A 16,496-nucleotide genomic window follows, 5' to 3' on the forward strand; every position below is an offset into this window, starting at 1 on the left:
CATGTCGACAATAGAAGACGACATTTAGACATTTCCAATCTGCATCTGAATCAGGAACTGTAGGAAATAGGAACTGCCAAAATGAAAGCCCAAACAATACTGGATGAATGAGGCAGATACCAATACCAATATTTTAGAGTTACAAAAAAAGATTTGGACATAGTATATTTGGAAAGTAATTCTTTGTTTCTACATAAACAAACATTTATGAAAAATGATCTCTTTACGTAGATAGCCTATTTTTATTGATTTTCCCGTGGAAAACACACAACAGAACAAAAAACTAAACATACGGACAGAAATCTATACAGGGAAGAGACTCAGACATTAAACAATGTCAAAGAAACAAACTTAACAAAAAAAATTCCATACTACATAAACCCTCTAGTATGAATAAAAGATGTATAATCCAAAATAGGACAAAAGGCCCCCCATGTTGTATGAAATACATTGTCTTTAGAATGTAGCGTACATGTCAAGTTATTTAAAAAAACATATTATGCCACTGTGTTTTAGTTGGGACTGTCCTTTAGAAATAGTGTCACTCTATGGTCAATAGTCAGTCTATGAGCGATTGAAATTCTCAGCTGAGGGAATCTGTTGTATGCAAACTTGTTGAGCCCCAACATTACATTAGTAATGCCACCGAATAGGGATGCGCCGATACTGATATCGGATATTGGGCCGATACTGACTCAAACTGCTGGATCAGGTATCAATGACAATGTGGCCAATCTAAGCTCATGTTTATGTTTCTTCCAGTTTCCTGAGGTTTGATATTACATTGAGGGTAAATGTTTAAACTTACCCAGTGAGCACCAACCGGATATCAACGTTAAGTTCTAGTTGAAAACTGGGTGATATTCGGTCTGAAAGTCTAACAACTCTTTTTGCCCTCTTTTAAATCGGCTAAAATGCGGTTACAGCATCAACGTGTCACAAAAAACACAAATTTGTTTAAAGTGCTCATATTATGCCCATTTTCAGGTTCATAATTGTATTTTGAGGTTGTACCAGAATAGGTGTACATGGTTTAATTTTCAAAAAACACCATATTTTTTGTTGTACTGCACATTGCTGCAGCTCCTCTTTTCACCCTGTGTTCAGGTCTCTGTTTTAGCTACAGGGTGAGACCTCTCTAGCCTGACAAGCCAGACAAGCCAGACCCACATCAAAATGTTGGGTCTGGGAACTCACCATCGACGGAGCTCAATCCGAGGGAGGCATAAACGGTTGTCTTTCAAATTCCCTCCACTAGCGCTACAACCAGGCAGAACAACGAAGAAGGTAGCGAAGCTAGTTGATAGATTCAACTTTTGCCGTATCCGGTCGGCAAAACTCCGAACACATCTTCCTTTTTTAAGAAGGACTTCAGTGCTGTTCTTTGTTCTTTTCTCAAAGAAAAGCTTAACTCCAAGTCTTCCAGAAGACCGATGTGATTGGCCTGACCAGAGTTTGGTTTTTCCAGCTCGCAAGCCAACGGAGAGTGCCTAGGCCCCCCCTGGCTGCAAATTAAATTTGCTGCCACTAGGGTGCGTCTAGATTTCTAGGCTAAGACCTCTCACTGCTGTAACATCTTTGTTGGCAGTCGCACATGCGCAGTAGCTAGGTAAGATCACATCATCTAGCTAGCCGTCTGTTTCTTCAGTAGTAACTTCAGTAGTACAAGGCAGGATTAGCCAGGAGACTTCTTCTAAACAAGGGCACACTTCCAACTTTGCGTGGAATACCTGCAGAACGTCAGATGACACGTCAGCGGCGGTTCTGGGCGGCTGCACGTCAGCGGCGGTTCTGGGCGGCTGCACGTCAGCGGCGGTTCTGGAAGGCTGCACGTCAGCAGCGGTTCTGGAAGGCTGCACGTCAGCGGAGGTTCTGGAAGGCTGCACGTCACCTGGAACTCTGGAAGGCTGCAAGTCAGCGGAAGTTCTGGAAGGCTGCACATGAGCTGGAACTCTGGAAGGCTGCACGTCAGCGGAGGTTCTGGAAGGCTGCAAGTCAGCGGAGGTTCTGGAAGGCTGCACGTCAGCGGAGGTTCAACGGTCAACTCAGACTCGGAAACACTGGTAGACTCAGGAACAGTAACACTGGACACCACGGGCTCGGGACCACTGGACAGCACGGGCTCAGGTCTGCTGAACAGCTCAGAATCAGGCTTGCTGCACAGCATGGACTCTGGGCCGCTGCACAGCACGGGCTCATGAACACAGGTAACACTGGTCAGTTCTGGAACACTGGTAACACTGGTCAGCTCTGGAACACTGGTCAGCACGGGCTCGAGGCTGCTGAACAGCGCGGCCTCTGGGCTGAAGAGAGGGTGAATCAGGGCATGGCGTCGGGAGCCATGTTGTCTTCTTCCCCGTCTCCGGCTTCCACGGTTCCCAGGGAATATGGCTAGGCGAGTACTCTCAAAAGATTGCTTGCAGTCGAGGGTATCTGCTGAACAGACAGCTGCTGAGCTGATACAGGAGTTCAGGGGAGCTGCTAGAAAGCGTACTGGACCCTGGTTTTCCAGCTTGAAGGCTGGCTGCTTTGGCCTCCTCAGTCCGTCTTGCACACTTGGCAAAATATTGAAAAATAGTCATCAGTCTCTGGCTCTCCTCCAGGGGGCGAACCGACAGGGCTAGGAGTACTAGGCAAAGGAGCAGGCTGGGTGACTGACAAAAATCCGGAAGTCAAAGTCCTAGTGGGCTGAGCAAACAAACCCTTAGCAAAGGAATGAGCTGGGGTTTACAGGTGTTTAACCCAGTCTGGAATAGAGTCCTCTAGCCAAGGCTTTTCTGACACTTTCACACGAGCAAACGACAGAATAGCCTCCTTCTGGTAATCATGGTCAGCTTCCTTCTACATGGTTTTAAGCTCAATTAGGTCACAAATTACCTCGTAGAGCTCATCAGTAACGGAGGATGCAGGATCCATATTCCAGGTAGCTTGGAGCAGCAAACAGTAGGAAGAAAAACTGGGAACCCACCGGGAAAAAAGAAGCCTCTCTGCTGGGTCCAGTTGGTCAGATCATTCTGTTGTTCCAGGAAGTTGAGGACCCAAAGGCAGAGAGCAGGCAGGCAGGCAGGAGAAAGTTGAAGTTGAGGATTTATAAAACCAAAACACAAAAAAATAACCAAGGGAGTCCAGAGAATAGCTGACACGGTGCAACACGACCGGAAGAAAGAAAGAAAGAAAGAAAGAAAGAAAGAAAGAAAGAAAGAAAGAAACAGACAGACAGGCAGACAGACAGGCAGACAGACAGACACACACACACACACACACACACACACACACACACACTAGACAAGACAAGACAGAGAACAGACTATCAAAATAAAACAGGAAACAGAACATACAACAAGACCAATAATCACACAACAGAAGGAAACAAGACATGACAGAAAAATCGGCTACAAAAATGACAGGAAAACAGACTAGGATAAGACAAGACAAAACACCAAAACCATAACACAGTTCACCCAGAGACTGAAGGCAGGACACATTCCGAAACCCTATCTCACTCAAAACAGCACCAGAGACACATACACATAATATGGACACTTTAATAATTTAGATAACTTGTTTAGTTTTAGGTTTAAAGAGAGATGATATTGATTGCTGGGCAGGTTTTTCTATTGCACTAGTAGGCAAAATGTGGTCTACACGAAGACTTCATTTCAGTTACCCTTACAATCAAAACACACCGGGCGCGTAAGCGGCGTGTATAGCAGCGTAGCGCAGCTATTTTTATTTCGCCGCACATGTTATCCAATCTGTCCGTTCATACCATGTTATTATGGATCCCACGTAACGTCTAGGCAAGTCCCTCGCTACGAAGCAGCTTAATTGGTTGGGGTTAGGCATTGACCTTGAGTGGTTAAGGTTAGGATAGCCGTCTGGTCAGGGGATAGGACCTGAACAAATCGTGTTATGTTACCTTGCGTAAGCATGGACGCCTGGCCAATAGTAGTGTTTGAATGCTATCAAGGGCGGGTCTTGCGTAGAAGTTGCGTGGGTTCCATCATAACGCGTTCATACCGGGTGCGTAGCGTCCGTGTCGGCTCACGTGCTGCAGCGATCGTTTTGGCGTCTACTCTATTCCTTGCGTGAGACGCGAGTGTATGTGTCAAGCCAGGCAGGTAAACACATACAGAAAGACCACAGTGCAGCCGGATACTTTACAAAAATAAAACATTTCTAAATAAAACACCTAGGTTCATGGTGATTTTGGCTGTCTTGACTTCTCACAGCGAGAAACGCAATCAGGCACACGGGGAGAGGGACTGACGGACAGACAGAGAGAGTGACACACACACACACACACACACACACACACAGCCACATAAAGGCTACAATTACCAACGTTTCCCCCACTCATCCTGTCTCTTTCTATTGGAGAGAGAGAGAGAGAGAGAGAGAGAGAGAGAGAGAGAGAGAGAGAGAGAGGAGAAGGATCACTTTGTGACTGGCGCATTGAAATATGCGTCCGGTATGAATAGCCAGGCGCACAATCAGGCCCGAATCTACGCTATGTGACACCTACGCGCCCGGTGTGTTCCAGCTGTTACCCTTAATTTCAGTGCATTTAATGTTTCATATAAAATGTCATAGGTATGAAACTATATAGGTTGTGTGCCTCTAACAAAAAGCTTCCAGAACATTGTAATGGGAGCAGTTCTATACATTAAAGGTGCACTATGCGTTCCTGCATGGTTTCAGCTCAATTTCATTTTTGTCTCAAATCGTAGGCACCTCACCTCCTTGATCCGCTAGCTGCCTGCCCCCTGAACACCCAGTCTCGGGAGACAACACAGGGGTCGTAAACGTCAAACAAACACTAGGGGGCACAGGCTGTGCACCAAAATACAACAAACAACTCCAGCCAATCACCGACAAGATGGTTGGGGGAGGGGGTGGGGGTTAGTGACAGTCAGTTAGTCATGACAGTTACGGAAACATAGGGGGAGGGGCGAGCGTGCTCTGTTTTGTTTTGAATTTACTTGGAACATCAACAGAAGTAACGTCATGCAGGAACGCATAGTGCACCTTTAATGTAAAATAAGAAAAGAAATTAAATACTCCAGCAACAAACTTTATGCTAATCATTAGTCTCACTCAATGCTTAGAGTTATGTCCACCTCTCACAACAAACAGGATACATGTAGTTCACAATACGGAAAGGCTGTAGAGTCAATGTGCATTATAATTAGTTAAAGGAAATCGATACAAACACAAGGAAATCCCATGAAAACTGTAAAAAAGAAAAGAAGAAATGTCTGAAACTGAAGGGTTTCTGGAGCTCTACCTCAGTCTTTAAATTGGGCCAGTCTTTTCACTGTTATTTTTTGTGATTGACAGACAAAGAATGACTCAGACTCCCCTTTATTATGCCTGTTTGCTATGTGAGCTCAAGTTGTGTTCACTCTGTACGTGTGTGCGTGTGCGCGTGTGCGTGTGTGTGTGCGTGCATGCGTGTGTGCATTGGAGAGGCAAGACAGACAGGATAGACAGAGAGAGAAATAGATCTCAGTCAACACTGTAGAAAATACATTGTCTGAAAGAAAAACAGTGAGTTGGTCTGAAAATCTGTGGCTGGATTTTTTGTGTCCACACTGACAGCTGAGCATGTCGTGTTTGATCAGACCAACAGCTGTGAGTTGACTAAGTTTCCTTTTGGGGACATTATTTGAAATTGGGAAAAGGTAATACATTTGCAATATATCCCAGAATATTGCAATATGTTTAAAATCGCAATAATATTGTATCGTGACATAATTTTTGTGATGATATCGTATTGTGAGGCCTCTGGTGATTCCCACCCCTAATCAACGTGTCAGAAAAACACAAAGTTGTTTAATAATTTAGATAACTTGTTTAGTTTTAGGTTTAAAGAGAGACAATATTGATTACTGTGCAGGTTTTTCTATTGCACTGGTAGGCAAAATATGGTCTACACGAAGACGTAATTTCAACGCATTTAATGTTTTGTATAAAATGTCATAGGTATGAAACTATATAGGCTGTGTGCTGCTAAGAAAAAGCTTCCAGGACATCGTAATGGGAGAAGTTCTATACATTAATGTAAAATAAGAAATTGCGCTTACGGCTTTAATGTTAAAACCATGCTAGAGCCATTACGTTAAGCTTAGTCTCGCATTGTCAGCCAGCGGAGGAGGGTCTGGCTAGTCCACACAGCATTCTGGGACGGGAGAAAAACGTGCTGTGGTTTATTGGCATTTCTTTTAACCAATCACAATGGCAAAATAGTCTCAGGAAGTAACTTGTTTTGGTGGAACGTGTGTACGTTCAAAAGTAGTTTTAGTCGTGCAACAGAAAACTCAGATTGGACAGATAGTCTAGCTAGCTGTCTGGATTTACCCTGCAGAGATCTGAGGAGCAGTTAACCATAGTCCTCAGAAATCCACCGGAGTTTAAAATTCCAACACAAAGAAAGCGGAAGGAAACGGTGAAAAGACATAATTTCCTGCGGCACCAGAGCAATCCCGGAAGTGGAACGTCGTGGATATAGACTACTTTAATGTAATCTCAGGCCAAAAGCTCTGGGTTGTCCCAAACCAAAATGTTTTTCTAATCATTTCTTTCTTATTATGATCCAAACTGCAATATTTCTCTAAATCTAACCAAGTTGTTTTGTGCCAAAACTTAACCAAACTTGAACCCTCAGTCTCAGGGCCCTGTTTTAACGATCTAAGCGCACGGCGTGAAGCGCATGGCGCAGAAGGGTCCGTGTGCCCGGCGCATGGTTCAAAAGGGTTGTACTTAATGTCTTCATTAATTCATAGGTGTGTTTTGGGCGTAACATGCAATAAACCAATCAGTGTGTCATCTCCTATTCCCTTTAAAAGCCAGGTGCGTTTGGACCTTGGCTCATTGCTATTATGATGGAGGATTTGCACCGTAATATTTTTATTTGTAATCTTTTGCATGTTTGTGTGCTGCTGCGCTTCCCTGTGTGTGTAACAAGCATAGTGTGCGCGCGCTGTGCACGATCCTAGGCACATTTTACTAATGTGCTGTTAAAATAACAATGAAATGCTGCGCTATTGACTTTAGACCAGGTTTTTGTCGGTCAATGGCGCGATCACTTCCCGCTGCCTCAAGATAGCAATACACCAAGAATGCACCTGAACACACCTCCCTGTAAGACCAGCACGCCCATGGGCGCAAAGATGGGCGCAGGTGCATTTGCTATTTAAATGATGTGGGGACTGGACAGGAAATAGACAACTTTAAACTTAAACTAACAAAGACACTTGCGTCGGGCTTTGCGCTGTGCTGCGCCGAGTGCAACATAGGGCCCTCTTGCATTGCCAGACATATCTCCACAGCACTGTGGAGTATGGTCTGGCTACACCGCTAATCATTCTAGGCTAGTGGAGAAAAAAAAATGTTCAGGCTTGTTTAATTTCGTTAAACCAATCACAATCGTCTTTGCCGGCGCTAAGCCCCGGATGCAGCTACGATGTCCATCTAGAATTCCTAACATCCAGCACAAAGTCAGGCTTATACCAGCACTGTGTACATCCAGTTAGATGTCCTTTTAATCTATTTCCCCATTTTCTGTATTAATTGTAATCTGAGCACCACCCTGTCCTCAGTGTAAATATGTAGATATGCTGCTAAAAAAGAAAGATCTAGAAAATACACGTCATTAGCGCATGTAAGAAGGGAAATGTGTTCAGTAGTCTGAGAAAGATGGATTCAGTTGTGTTTTTAACATAAACCATTTCAGTATGTACTGTATGTTAAATTATTTTAGTTAAATATGTGTATATGAATGGTACAGTATATGGCTTCAGTTTTATTACCTCCTTCTTTCTTTTCAGGAAAAAACAACAACCCCATGCTGTATGAAGAGACTCCACTCATTCATTGCTCCTCATTTATTCATCAGTGAGGAATAAAAGACAATCCCACAGCCAGCTCCTGGTAAACAAATAAATCACCTAAACCAAATGTTCAGTGTCTATTTTAGCTAAAACAGAAAAGAGTGGCTGTCTTCAGAAAGCAGATAAAAGACAAAGTACTGGCTAGGAATGAATTCAGAAGCACCACAGTAGGCTTCTGGCACAGCATATGGTGGCCTGTAACTGACACAAATAACACAAATGACATTTTCACAGTAAGTGCAGTGAGCTTGCCAAGTAGAGTGGCGATCTAACAGAAATGTCTAGTGAAATATAGAACATGAACTATACAGTATAAGGAAACGATAATAAAGCTTTTTAGGACATTTTATCTTTTTATACAGGTATTTTTTGATGACTGTTAGGCCTGCCATACCCTGGCTGCGTCACATGAGCGTGTCAGCTGCGTGGCGTGTCCGTTTTAATTTCGGCTCCCATGTTAACAGGTTACAGCATGCACACTGCCTGCGTGACACGCAAGCGTGTTGGAAGCGTTTCCAGGCAAAATAGAATAGGAAAAGATGTTTATATGTCATTTTGACACAAATACATATTAATAAATGACATGTTAATGTTTGAAAGTCTCTAGGTTTTGACATAAATGCAGATATAAATGTAATTTAAAAAAATAATAAATAATTATTGATTTTCAAATATTGCACCTGTCAATACAGAACGAAATATTCTGTAGCCTATTTTGCCGTCAATACTGCCGACGTTGTCTTTGCTGTATAAATCAGTATATATTTATGTTTAACATGAAGTATACTACTGCTTGAGTGCAATAAATCAACGGGAAACATACATGTGTACAGACAAGGCTAGCAGCAGCAGCAGCGCCGCGTCAGACACGTTTCTGGTGTGCAAAGACATAGAAAAATCCACGCAGCCGTCACGCAACTGACATGCAACAGAAACGCCACGCTCACGCCACACAGGCAGTGTGTGTCCGGCCGGCCTAATGCATCAGCAAACCTGCTAAAGTGGCTGAAAGAATATGGTGATGTTGTCCTACTTAGTACCGCTAAAACTGCACTATCAATATTTTAATATTAAAAATGAATCCAAAAACTGTGTGTAATGTTCCTTATAAGCAGGGCCACACGGAACCTGCAGAGATTTTCTGCAGAATTTTCCGCAGATTTTAAACAAATTCAACAAACTAAAGTAAAACTCTGAATGTTGATACATCTCCACAACAAGCAGGAAAACAGTCTGCTAAATTCTGCAGAAAAAAACAAAAATTAGCAGATTCCATTTGGATCTGGTCATAAGTTACCAGCTAAATCAACAGATATTTTTCTGACCAAAACAGATCTAAAAGAAGAGTCAGCATTGGACTTGTATTCATTGGGTAGATACAAACAAAACTCCAAATGAATGCTAATGTTGCTCTGTGTCTACTGGATGTGGCAATAGGCAACTGTATGGTAACACGTTCACAATAAGAACTTCATAATGTGATAATAATGGTCACAGTGTTGTTCGTTCTGCCGCACCTACTTGGCCAAGAAAAATAATGAATGCAGCTTTAGAGCTGCACTGATGAATATTTGCATACATCTTTCATCAAAACTACTTAATAAGGTGATACTATCAGTCAGCATTTGTGTTTTCAGCAGTGGTGGTAGAAGTATTCCAATCCTTTACTTAAGTAAAAGTACTAATAGCACACTGTACAAAATACTCTTACAAGTAAAAGTCCTGCATTGAAAATGTCACCTAAGTAAAAGTATGTAAGTATCATCAGGAAAATGTACTTAAAGTATTAAAAGTGAAAGTACTTAATGGAGAAAAATCTGCCCATTTGAGAAACTGGAAAGGATCCAAACAGCTGTGTGTTTAATGTTCTAATCATGTCAGCTGGACTTGTAGGCTGTTATATTGTTAGGTAGTTTAATTTATAATGAAAAATTGTATTTTATAAACTATGTGTTTTGTGTGAAAGAAATCTTCATTTGTAAAGTAACTAGTAACTAAAGCTGTCAGATGAATGTAGTGGAGTAAAAAGTACAATATTTCTCTCTGAAATGTAGCGGAGTAGAAGTAAAAAGTGGCATGACAAGAAAAGAGTCAAGTAAAGTACAAGTACCTCAACATTTGTACTTTAATACAGTATTTGAGTAAATATACTTAGTTACACTCCACCACTGGTTTTCAGTTAGTTTCACTACCCTCCAGTGGCCAAGAAAATCAATTAATACATCTTTAGTTATTTAAGTCAGGCTTTGGTTGGGTCTGTTGTGCACGCACCATTATAAGCTACACCTATATTCTGAGGCAGTCTAGATGAGCATTTCTGTGAACAACTGTGCCCACACTATGATATTTTAATGATCCAAGTTTCCCCCGTGATGCCATGGTCAGTGATGCAACAGTGCCTAGAAAAGCACCGAACATGTTTCCTGGTGTGTAATGGGCTTTGTTCTATAATAGTACAGCACCATGGCTACCACTACTGTAGCTATGGTGTGTAATGCCGTGTACCATAGCTCCCTCCAGTGGTTGCTCCCTGATGGTCAAAACTAACCGTCACATTCAGCTGATTGCAGTAAAGTTTGCAGACTCAAACACCCATGTTTTCACAGGAAGCAGCTGCACAGTCACCACACTTGGCTGCATGAATGTGTTTGTGGGTGTCTCTGACCACATATACATGTCCACACACACCTTAGCATCTGTAGTTTTTACAATAAATGCAAATGTATAGTAACCAAAGGGAGATAGCAACCATTACACCATGCTTTTGTAAACTGTTAGAATTGAACTGATGTGAGTTTCTGAATAACTATATTTTGTGGCAATCTTCAGATTTGTTTCTTCAGTTTTGAGTATTTTCATGTATGCAAAGTAGTCAGTGTTTTTCTCCTGATTCTGAGGGTAGATAAGCCTCTGACAGTGCATGGACACTATGACTGCACACCAACATATCAGTCCAACTCCCAAGAGTGATAGACGTGGATCTAGACAGAAAAACAGTGAGAAGGTTAAAAAAAAGATTATAAATGATAGGAGGTGGGAAGACAAGACAATTAAAAGCAGTGTGTTTTAATTGTGAATGTAAAAAAAGGGGGAGGTGTAAGGAGGCAGGGAGAGAAGAGGAAAAAAGAGGGGGCTGATCAAAAAAAGAGTGAAGCTTGCGGGAAACACAAAGTTGTACATTCCACAGTTTGAACGGGATGGGGGAGCATCTGGAAATCTTTAAAGGAAAGGGGAGGGGAAATGGAAGGAGGAGCCTCACAGAGAATCTGCTGAATATTTAAGCCACATATACAGAACTTGTGCAGGGCTGTATTTTCTATAAAACTTTTTTAAGGTGTGTGTAATCCTGTTTGAATATGCAAAAAATGAGCAAATGTGAGACGATCTGATCAATTCATTTGGCTGATTTGTTAACAACTGCTCAACAAAAAGGGAAAAAAAAGAGGTACAACACTAAACGGGACTGTCAGCAGTAGAACCCGAAAGCATAGTTGCACAAGACAGAAGTTGTAAGAGAGTATGTCATAGACCCAAAAAAAGACAAAGAGAGGAGGGGAAGTCTGACCAAAGTGCTTTGTCTCTTCCTGCCTAATGATCAGCTCAGGAAGTACGAGGCAGAAATAGAGGGGAGGGCTGACAGAGAAACGTATTTTCCCGTTGCCTTTTAGTTTTTCCTTATTCAGGCCTGCTCCGATCAACAGGGGGAAGAAAAAAGGAGGGAGGGGGGGGCAGAGAATAGGCGGGGTTTTCAATGGAGCTGAGAGAGACAGATTGACAGAGAGCAGTCGACCACTCGATCTGTAGAAATATGATGGAAGCCAGCGTTGTCTCCCAGGACGCAGGGTGAGTGTGTGAGGGGTCTGTCATAATGTAGCCGTGTGAAAATACAGTGCAGGAACTGTAGTGTCGAGACAGGGTGTTGTAACTGTCATGTAGGGGAGAGGTGGTTGGGGGTTTAAAGTTAGACAGCCAGAGCAGGGAAAACAGATGTGATTACTCACCGACTAATATTTAGGTCAATAGCCTCTTAGAGTTTTTGAAATACCAGATCCTGATCTGATTTCAGGGTGTCTAGTCAAAACAGATTTTTTAATATATGAGCTGCACTACACTAAGAGAGTGGTCACCATTTTGTTAGAGAAATGCTGACGTTTGGAGTTTCTTTTAATCCTACTTTATGTGGGAAAATGTAAGTGGTTGAATGCTGCTACTGACTATGAAAAAGGCAGATCAGACCGTTACAAGGCCTGTGAGGATTTGTGAGCATGTTTGAGTTTAAATCTACACAGCCAAGAGTTTGAATGTAACTCTTTTGTCCAACTTTAAACTTTAGACTTTGTTTTGGTGATGATGTGATTTAGGATCCTTTGAACTTGAGTCTTACTGGTTGGACTTTGTGTCAGTTAACAAGCTCGTTTAGGCTGCTGCCTTTGTTGAGCATTGTAATATTTTCTCCTTTTAAGAATAAGGTTATCAAATAAAAAAATAGAAGCGAGTGCCAGGATTGGGTTGCTTGTTGCTTAATTTCATGGGAATGTGATTATCCTAAAAGGTCATGTTAGGTCAGGCAAAGTCGGGGGTATTGAATGGATGAGGTATTCAGATTCCTTACTTAAAGGTCCAATATGTAATGTATTGCTGTAATAAATTAAACAAATGACCACAATGCGTCATCAGATATTAAGGACACATGCTAAGTTGAAATACTATCTTTTCTGACAACAATGCTGATGCCAGTATTTTCTCCTTTTGAAATTTCCGTTCCGTGATGGAATTTCTGTTTGTGTTTTGGCCTGTGTGTTGTTTGACAGCCAGGCCGGGTTGCCAGATATACCTGTAAAAACATAAATTCTGCTGTAACGTTAGTGCAGTTGAACATTTCACATAAGTAAAAGTTTTAAAAGTAATGCAGTAAGATTTCTTTTGCGTGTTATACTAATTATGTACTTCTTTACTGAATTATTATTAATGATCCATTAATGCGTAAGTAGCATTTTATTTGATTGTCTTTACCTTTTTTAAATACTTCTGGGTAGATTAATCTATAGCAATCACATGTTGTAATTCATCTAGAAAGTAACTATAGCAACTAAAGCTGCCCAATACCGTAAATAAAGTGGAGTAGAAGCAACCCGTCATTACCCAGAAAACAAGTAAGCAGCTTATTACGACTCATATTTACGTTTGCTAAATGGACTTAAAGCATACTTTAAAAAAAAAAGTAATGCAGAAAGATTTCCTGGTATGTATATTATGAATGATCAATTAATGCATAAGTAGCATTCTTCTTCTTTAACCTTTTTTTATATACTGTTGGGTAGATAAACTACCCAATCTATAGCAATATGTAAGGGTTAATGCCCGACGAGGTGTCCATTGTCAAGTATTAATGGACGACGGTGAGGCGTGAACCATCCAACGGTTAGCTCTGCACAACGCTAAGCTCCGCACAGCGCCGCTTCAAAATAGCCTCGGAAAGGAACTTTTGTTTTGGTGGAACGTGTACGTTCAAAAGTTGTTTTAGTCGTGCAAGAGAAAACTCAGATTGGACAGATAGTCTAGCTAGCTGTCTGGATTTACCCTGCAGAGATCTGAGGAGCAGTTAACCATAGTCCTCAGAAATCCACCGGAGTTTAAAATTCCAACACAAAGAAAGCAGAAGGAAATGGACATCGGCGAAAAGACATGCATCCGACGGAATTTCCTGCGGCACCAGAGCAATCCCGGAAGTGGAACGTCGTGGATATAGACTACCATCGTGGTATATAAACAAAACAAAAAAAGCAAAGCTACTAAATGGCTCCAACACCCAGTATTCGAGAATATTGATGAGATATGCGGTTTGGGCGTGTTCGTTTAAACGGAGATTAGTTCTTGTACTGGAGCTTAAACACTTGCACGGAGATCGCTTTTGGCTGAAAACTCTGCTTGGAAACCAAAATGTAGCAATGTAAATGTAGCCTAACACACACAGGACTTTCACTCAGTAGACCGGGGTTTGCGTCCCATTTGATAGATAGATAAAGTAAATTACAGAATGTTCCAGAATGAGTGTTTTACCAACAACTATGTTGCTATCCCAGAGAAGATTTAGCTGACCTCATGGTTATTCGACAATTTTCCTGTTGTGTGACGTGTGTGGCACAAACAGGACTTTTGGGGGGGTGTTGTGTAGACATGTGACTTCCTCAATTTTTTTTGTGGTGGTCAGCACGTAATGGTCAGCACGTAATGGGAAGCATCTATACGGAGGTTGGGTTTAGGAAAAGAAGAACGGGGAAAGGAAAGGTCACACGCGGGAGACGGCCGCGGTCTTTGGGGGACGCGGGACAACAACGAGACGGTTGTGTTTATGAAAAGAAGAACGAGGAAAGGGACGGTTGTGTTTATGAAAAGAACGGGGAAAGGAATCGTCACACGCGGGACACGAGTCTCCTGTGTTGTTTGACCCATCCACCACCCCAACCAACCTCCCTATGCGGATTTTCGGCATTTCATACTACTCGCTACTGTAGTCGTGCTGTGATCACGAAAGATGCTTCCCATTGAAATACATTAGTTTAAAAAACGTGCGGACCACCACGAAAAAACGAGATAAACGTGTCCATGTACACGAATCAATACATTAAATAACGTGACCATTTCACGAACTGCCGTGAGACTGGGTTGTCATTTCACTTTGAAAGTCAACATTTACTGTGTATTGTGTGTACTGTGTACACATTTGTCACAATAAAGTGACAAGTAAAAAGACTTTTTTCCTGCTTTAACACAAGGCTCAGCTGTAAGTTCAAACAGAGAGAGCAGAAACACAAAGAACACAAGCAACGTATGCAATCATTGTACTTGTGATGCAACACAAAGTTTGCCAAGAACTTGCAAACAATGTATTTTGATTATTTCTGTTAGCTAGCTAACCTAAGCTTACAAAGGGGGAAGTAAGCAGTCTGAACAGCACTGGATGTGCACACAAATCTAACATGTGATCACATTGTTTTCTCATTAAAAGGCAAACACAGCATCTAAACTGACACGGTGTTAAATTGAGTTACAGTAATAACAACATGCTGTAATATGTAATGCAGTGCTAAGTGCTTCTAAGTGCTACTGGCTTAGAAATCAAATAATTGGTGTTGTATGTTTTGTCACACAACCATCATTGCTAGTTGTAGCGTGTCTGCTACTGCAGCAAAAGGTAGCAAATTCTGGAGCATTTTACACTCAATATGACATCATTGTCAAATTCCCCTTATTGTAGCATCTTTCTCATGCTGTGGTCATTACTCATGGGCTAATCCCCACATAACCACACTGCTTCCTCTTACAATGTCCATTCCTTGTGTTAGACTGTTGTTGTAGAACTAACAGCCACTAGCCCAGCAGCTATGCATTCTGACCAGTTAAAGGATAAGAATATGTATATCCTGATACCCTGATATATCTGATTCCTGTGTTCCTCTAAAAACTGTTGCGATGCCTTCACTAACCACAGGCTGCTGAGCCATTCAGTTAAGTAATAAAAACACTCCTTCCATCGCACTCGAAAGGTAAGGAACAGGCAGTAGGGATGTGCATCTCCATCACTGAGGCCGATGCAAAACGCTTCTCGAGATACATACTGTAGGAAGAAACTACCAATAAGATATGTTTCACCCCTATTCATAACATACTTTATAGCGGCACTGCATATTTTGTGTGCGTCTTGTCAAGTTGTTTTTCTGAATTTATTGTTTATTTCATATTAATGTTTAATATGTTTGTTTGTTTATGTATGCACCTTTCACCCAGGCAAATTCCACTTAAGTGTACTTATATTGTGGCAATAGAACCTTTTCTGATTCTGATTCTAAACAGCAGACCGTCTTTCTGTTTAAAAGCCATAAAGCAAAACAATGCAGCAGATTCATTAAAGCAAATGGATGGCTCCTGGTCCTCTTAACAACGGTTTCTATTATTCACAGTAATGAAAAAAAATCATGTGTACCACTGCATGCAGTACACAGGGTGAACCTTCCGTCCGTTCTTCTGCAGTCACTTTGAATGAGTCAACTCCTGGTCACCAGATGCTTGTTTCTGGAGGCAAACTGAAGCAGAGACAAAATATAAACAAATCCTCCGAATGTTATTGCCATCCCTGACCTTTACCCTTTTTTTTCCCTTCACAGCCACACAAGCCCTCTGACAGGATCACTTGACACTCCATCCACCCCTTCTCCTGCCTCCATTCCTCCATCTTTTCCGCTTTCTCCACCCTCCCTGCCATCCTCCAACCCTCCGGTCCGGCCATGTCGACCCAAACCGCCCCCTGCCGCGGTGAAGTCCCCCCCGCTCCCCTCTTGTCCTCCTCTACCTGAGTCCACTCCTTCACCCCTTCCTGTCCCTCTCCCTCCTGTCTCCAAACCTCCTCATCCTCTCCCTCCTATCGCCAAACCTCCTCCCCCCCTCTCCTCTAATCCTCCTCCTCCCTCCGTTCCTCCGCCTCTCTCCTTCAACCCTCCTCCCCCATCTCTTCCCCCCTCCTCTCTCCCCTACTCCGGTCTCTCCTTCTCCCCTGCTTTCTCTCCAGCCAACTGTCTCCTCTGATCCCTCTCCCTCTTTCACTCC

At 42.3% G+C, this 16,496-nt stretch overlaps 1 protein-coding gene across 1 annotated transcript; it reads left to right on the top strand.

Moving 5' to 3' along the window:
• The first annotated feature begins 11,487 nt into the window (after positions 1–11,487).
• LOC144535000 (uncharacterized) lies at positions 11,488–16,475 on the top strand. Its single transcript, XM_078277198.1, has 2 exons — positions 11,488–11,735; positions 16,058–16,475. Exons 1-2 carry the CDS (start codon positions 11,701–11,703, stop codon positions 16,473–16,475), a joined length of 453 nt encoding a protein of 150 aa, XP_078133324.1. The 5' UTR covers positions 11,488–11,700.
• Positions 16,476–16,496: the final 21 nt, after the last annotated feature.

This window comes from Sander vitreus, chromosome 20 (genome assembly GCF_031162955.1).
Source record: "Sander vitreus isolate 19-12246 chromosome 20, sanVit1, whole genome shotgun sequence".
NCBI lineage: Eukaryota > Metazoa > Chordata > Actinopteri > Perciformes > Percidae > Sander > Sander vitreus.

Excerpts from the sequence above, each read along its gene's own strand:
- LOC144535000 (XM_078277198.1), top strand. The coding sequence starts at position 11,701 with ATGATGGAAGCCAGCGTTGTCTCCCAGGACGCAGG. Across the intron at positions 11,736-16,057 it reads GTTGTCTCCCAGGACGCAGG|CCACACAAGCCCTCTGACAG; the intron begins GTGAGTGTGTGA and ends TTCCCTTCACAG.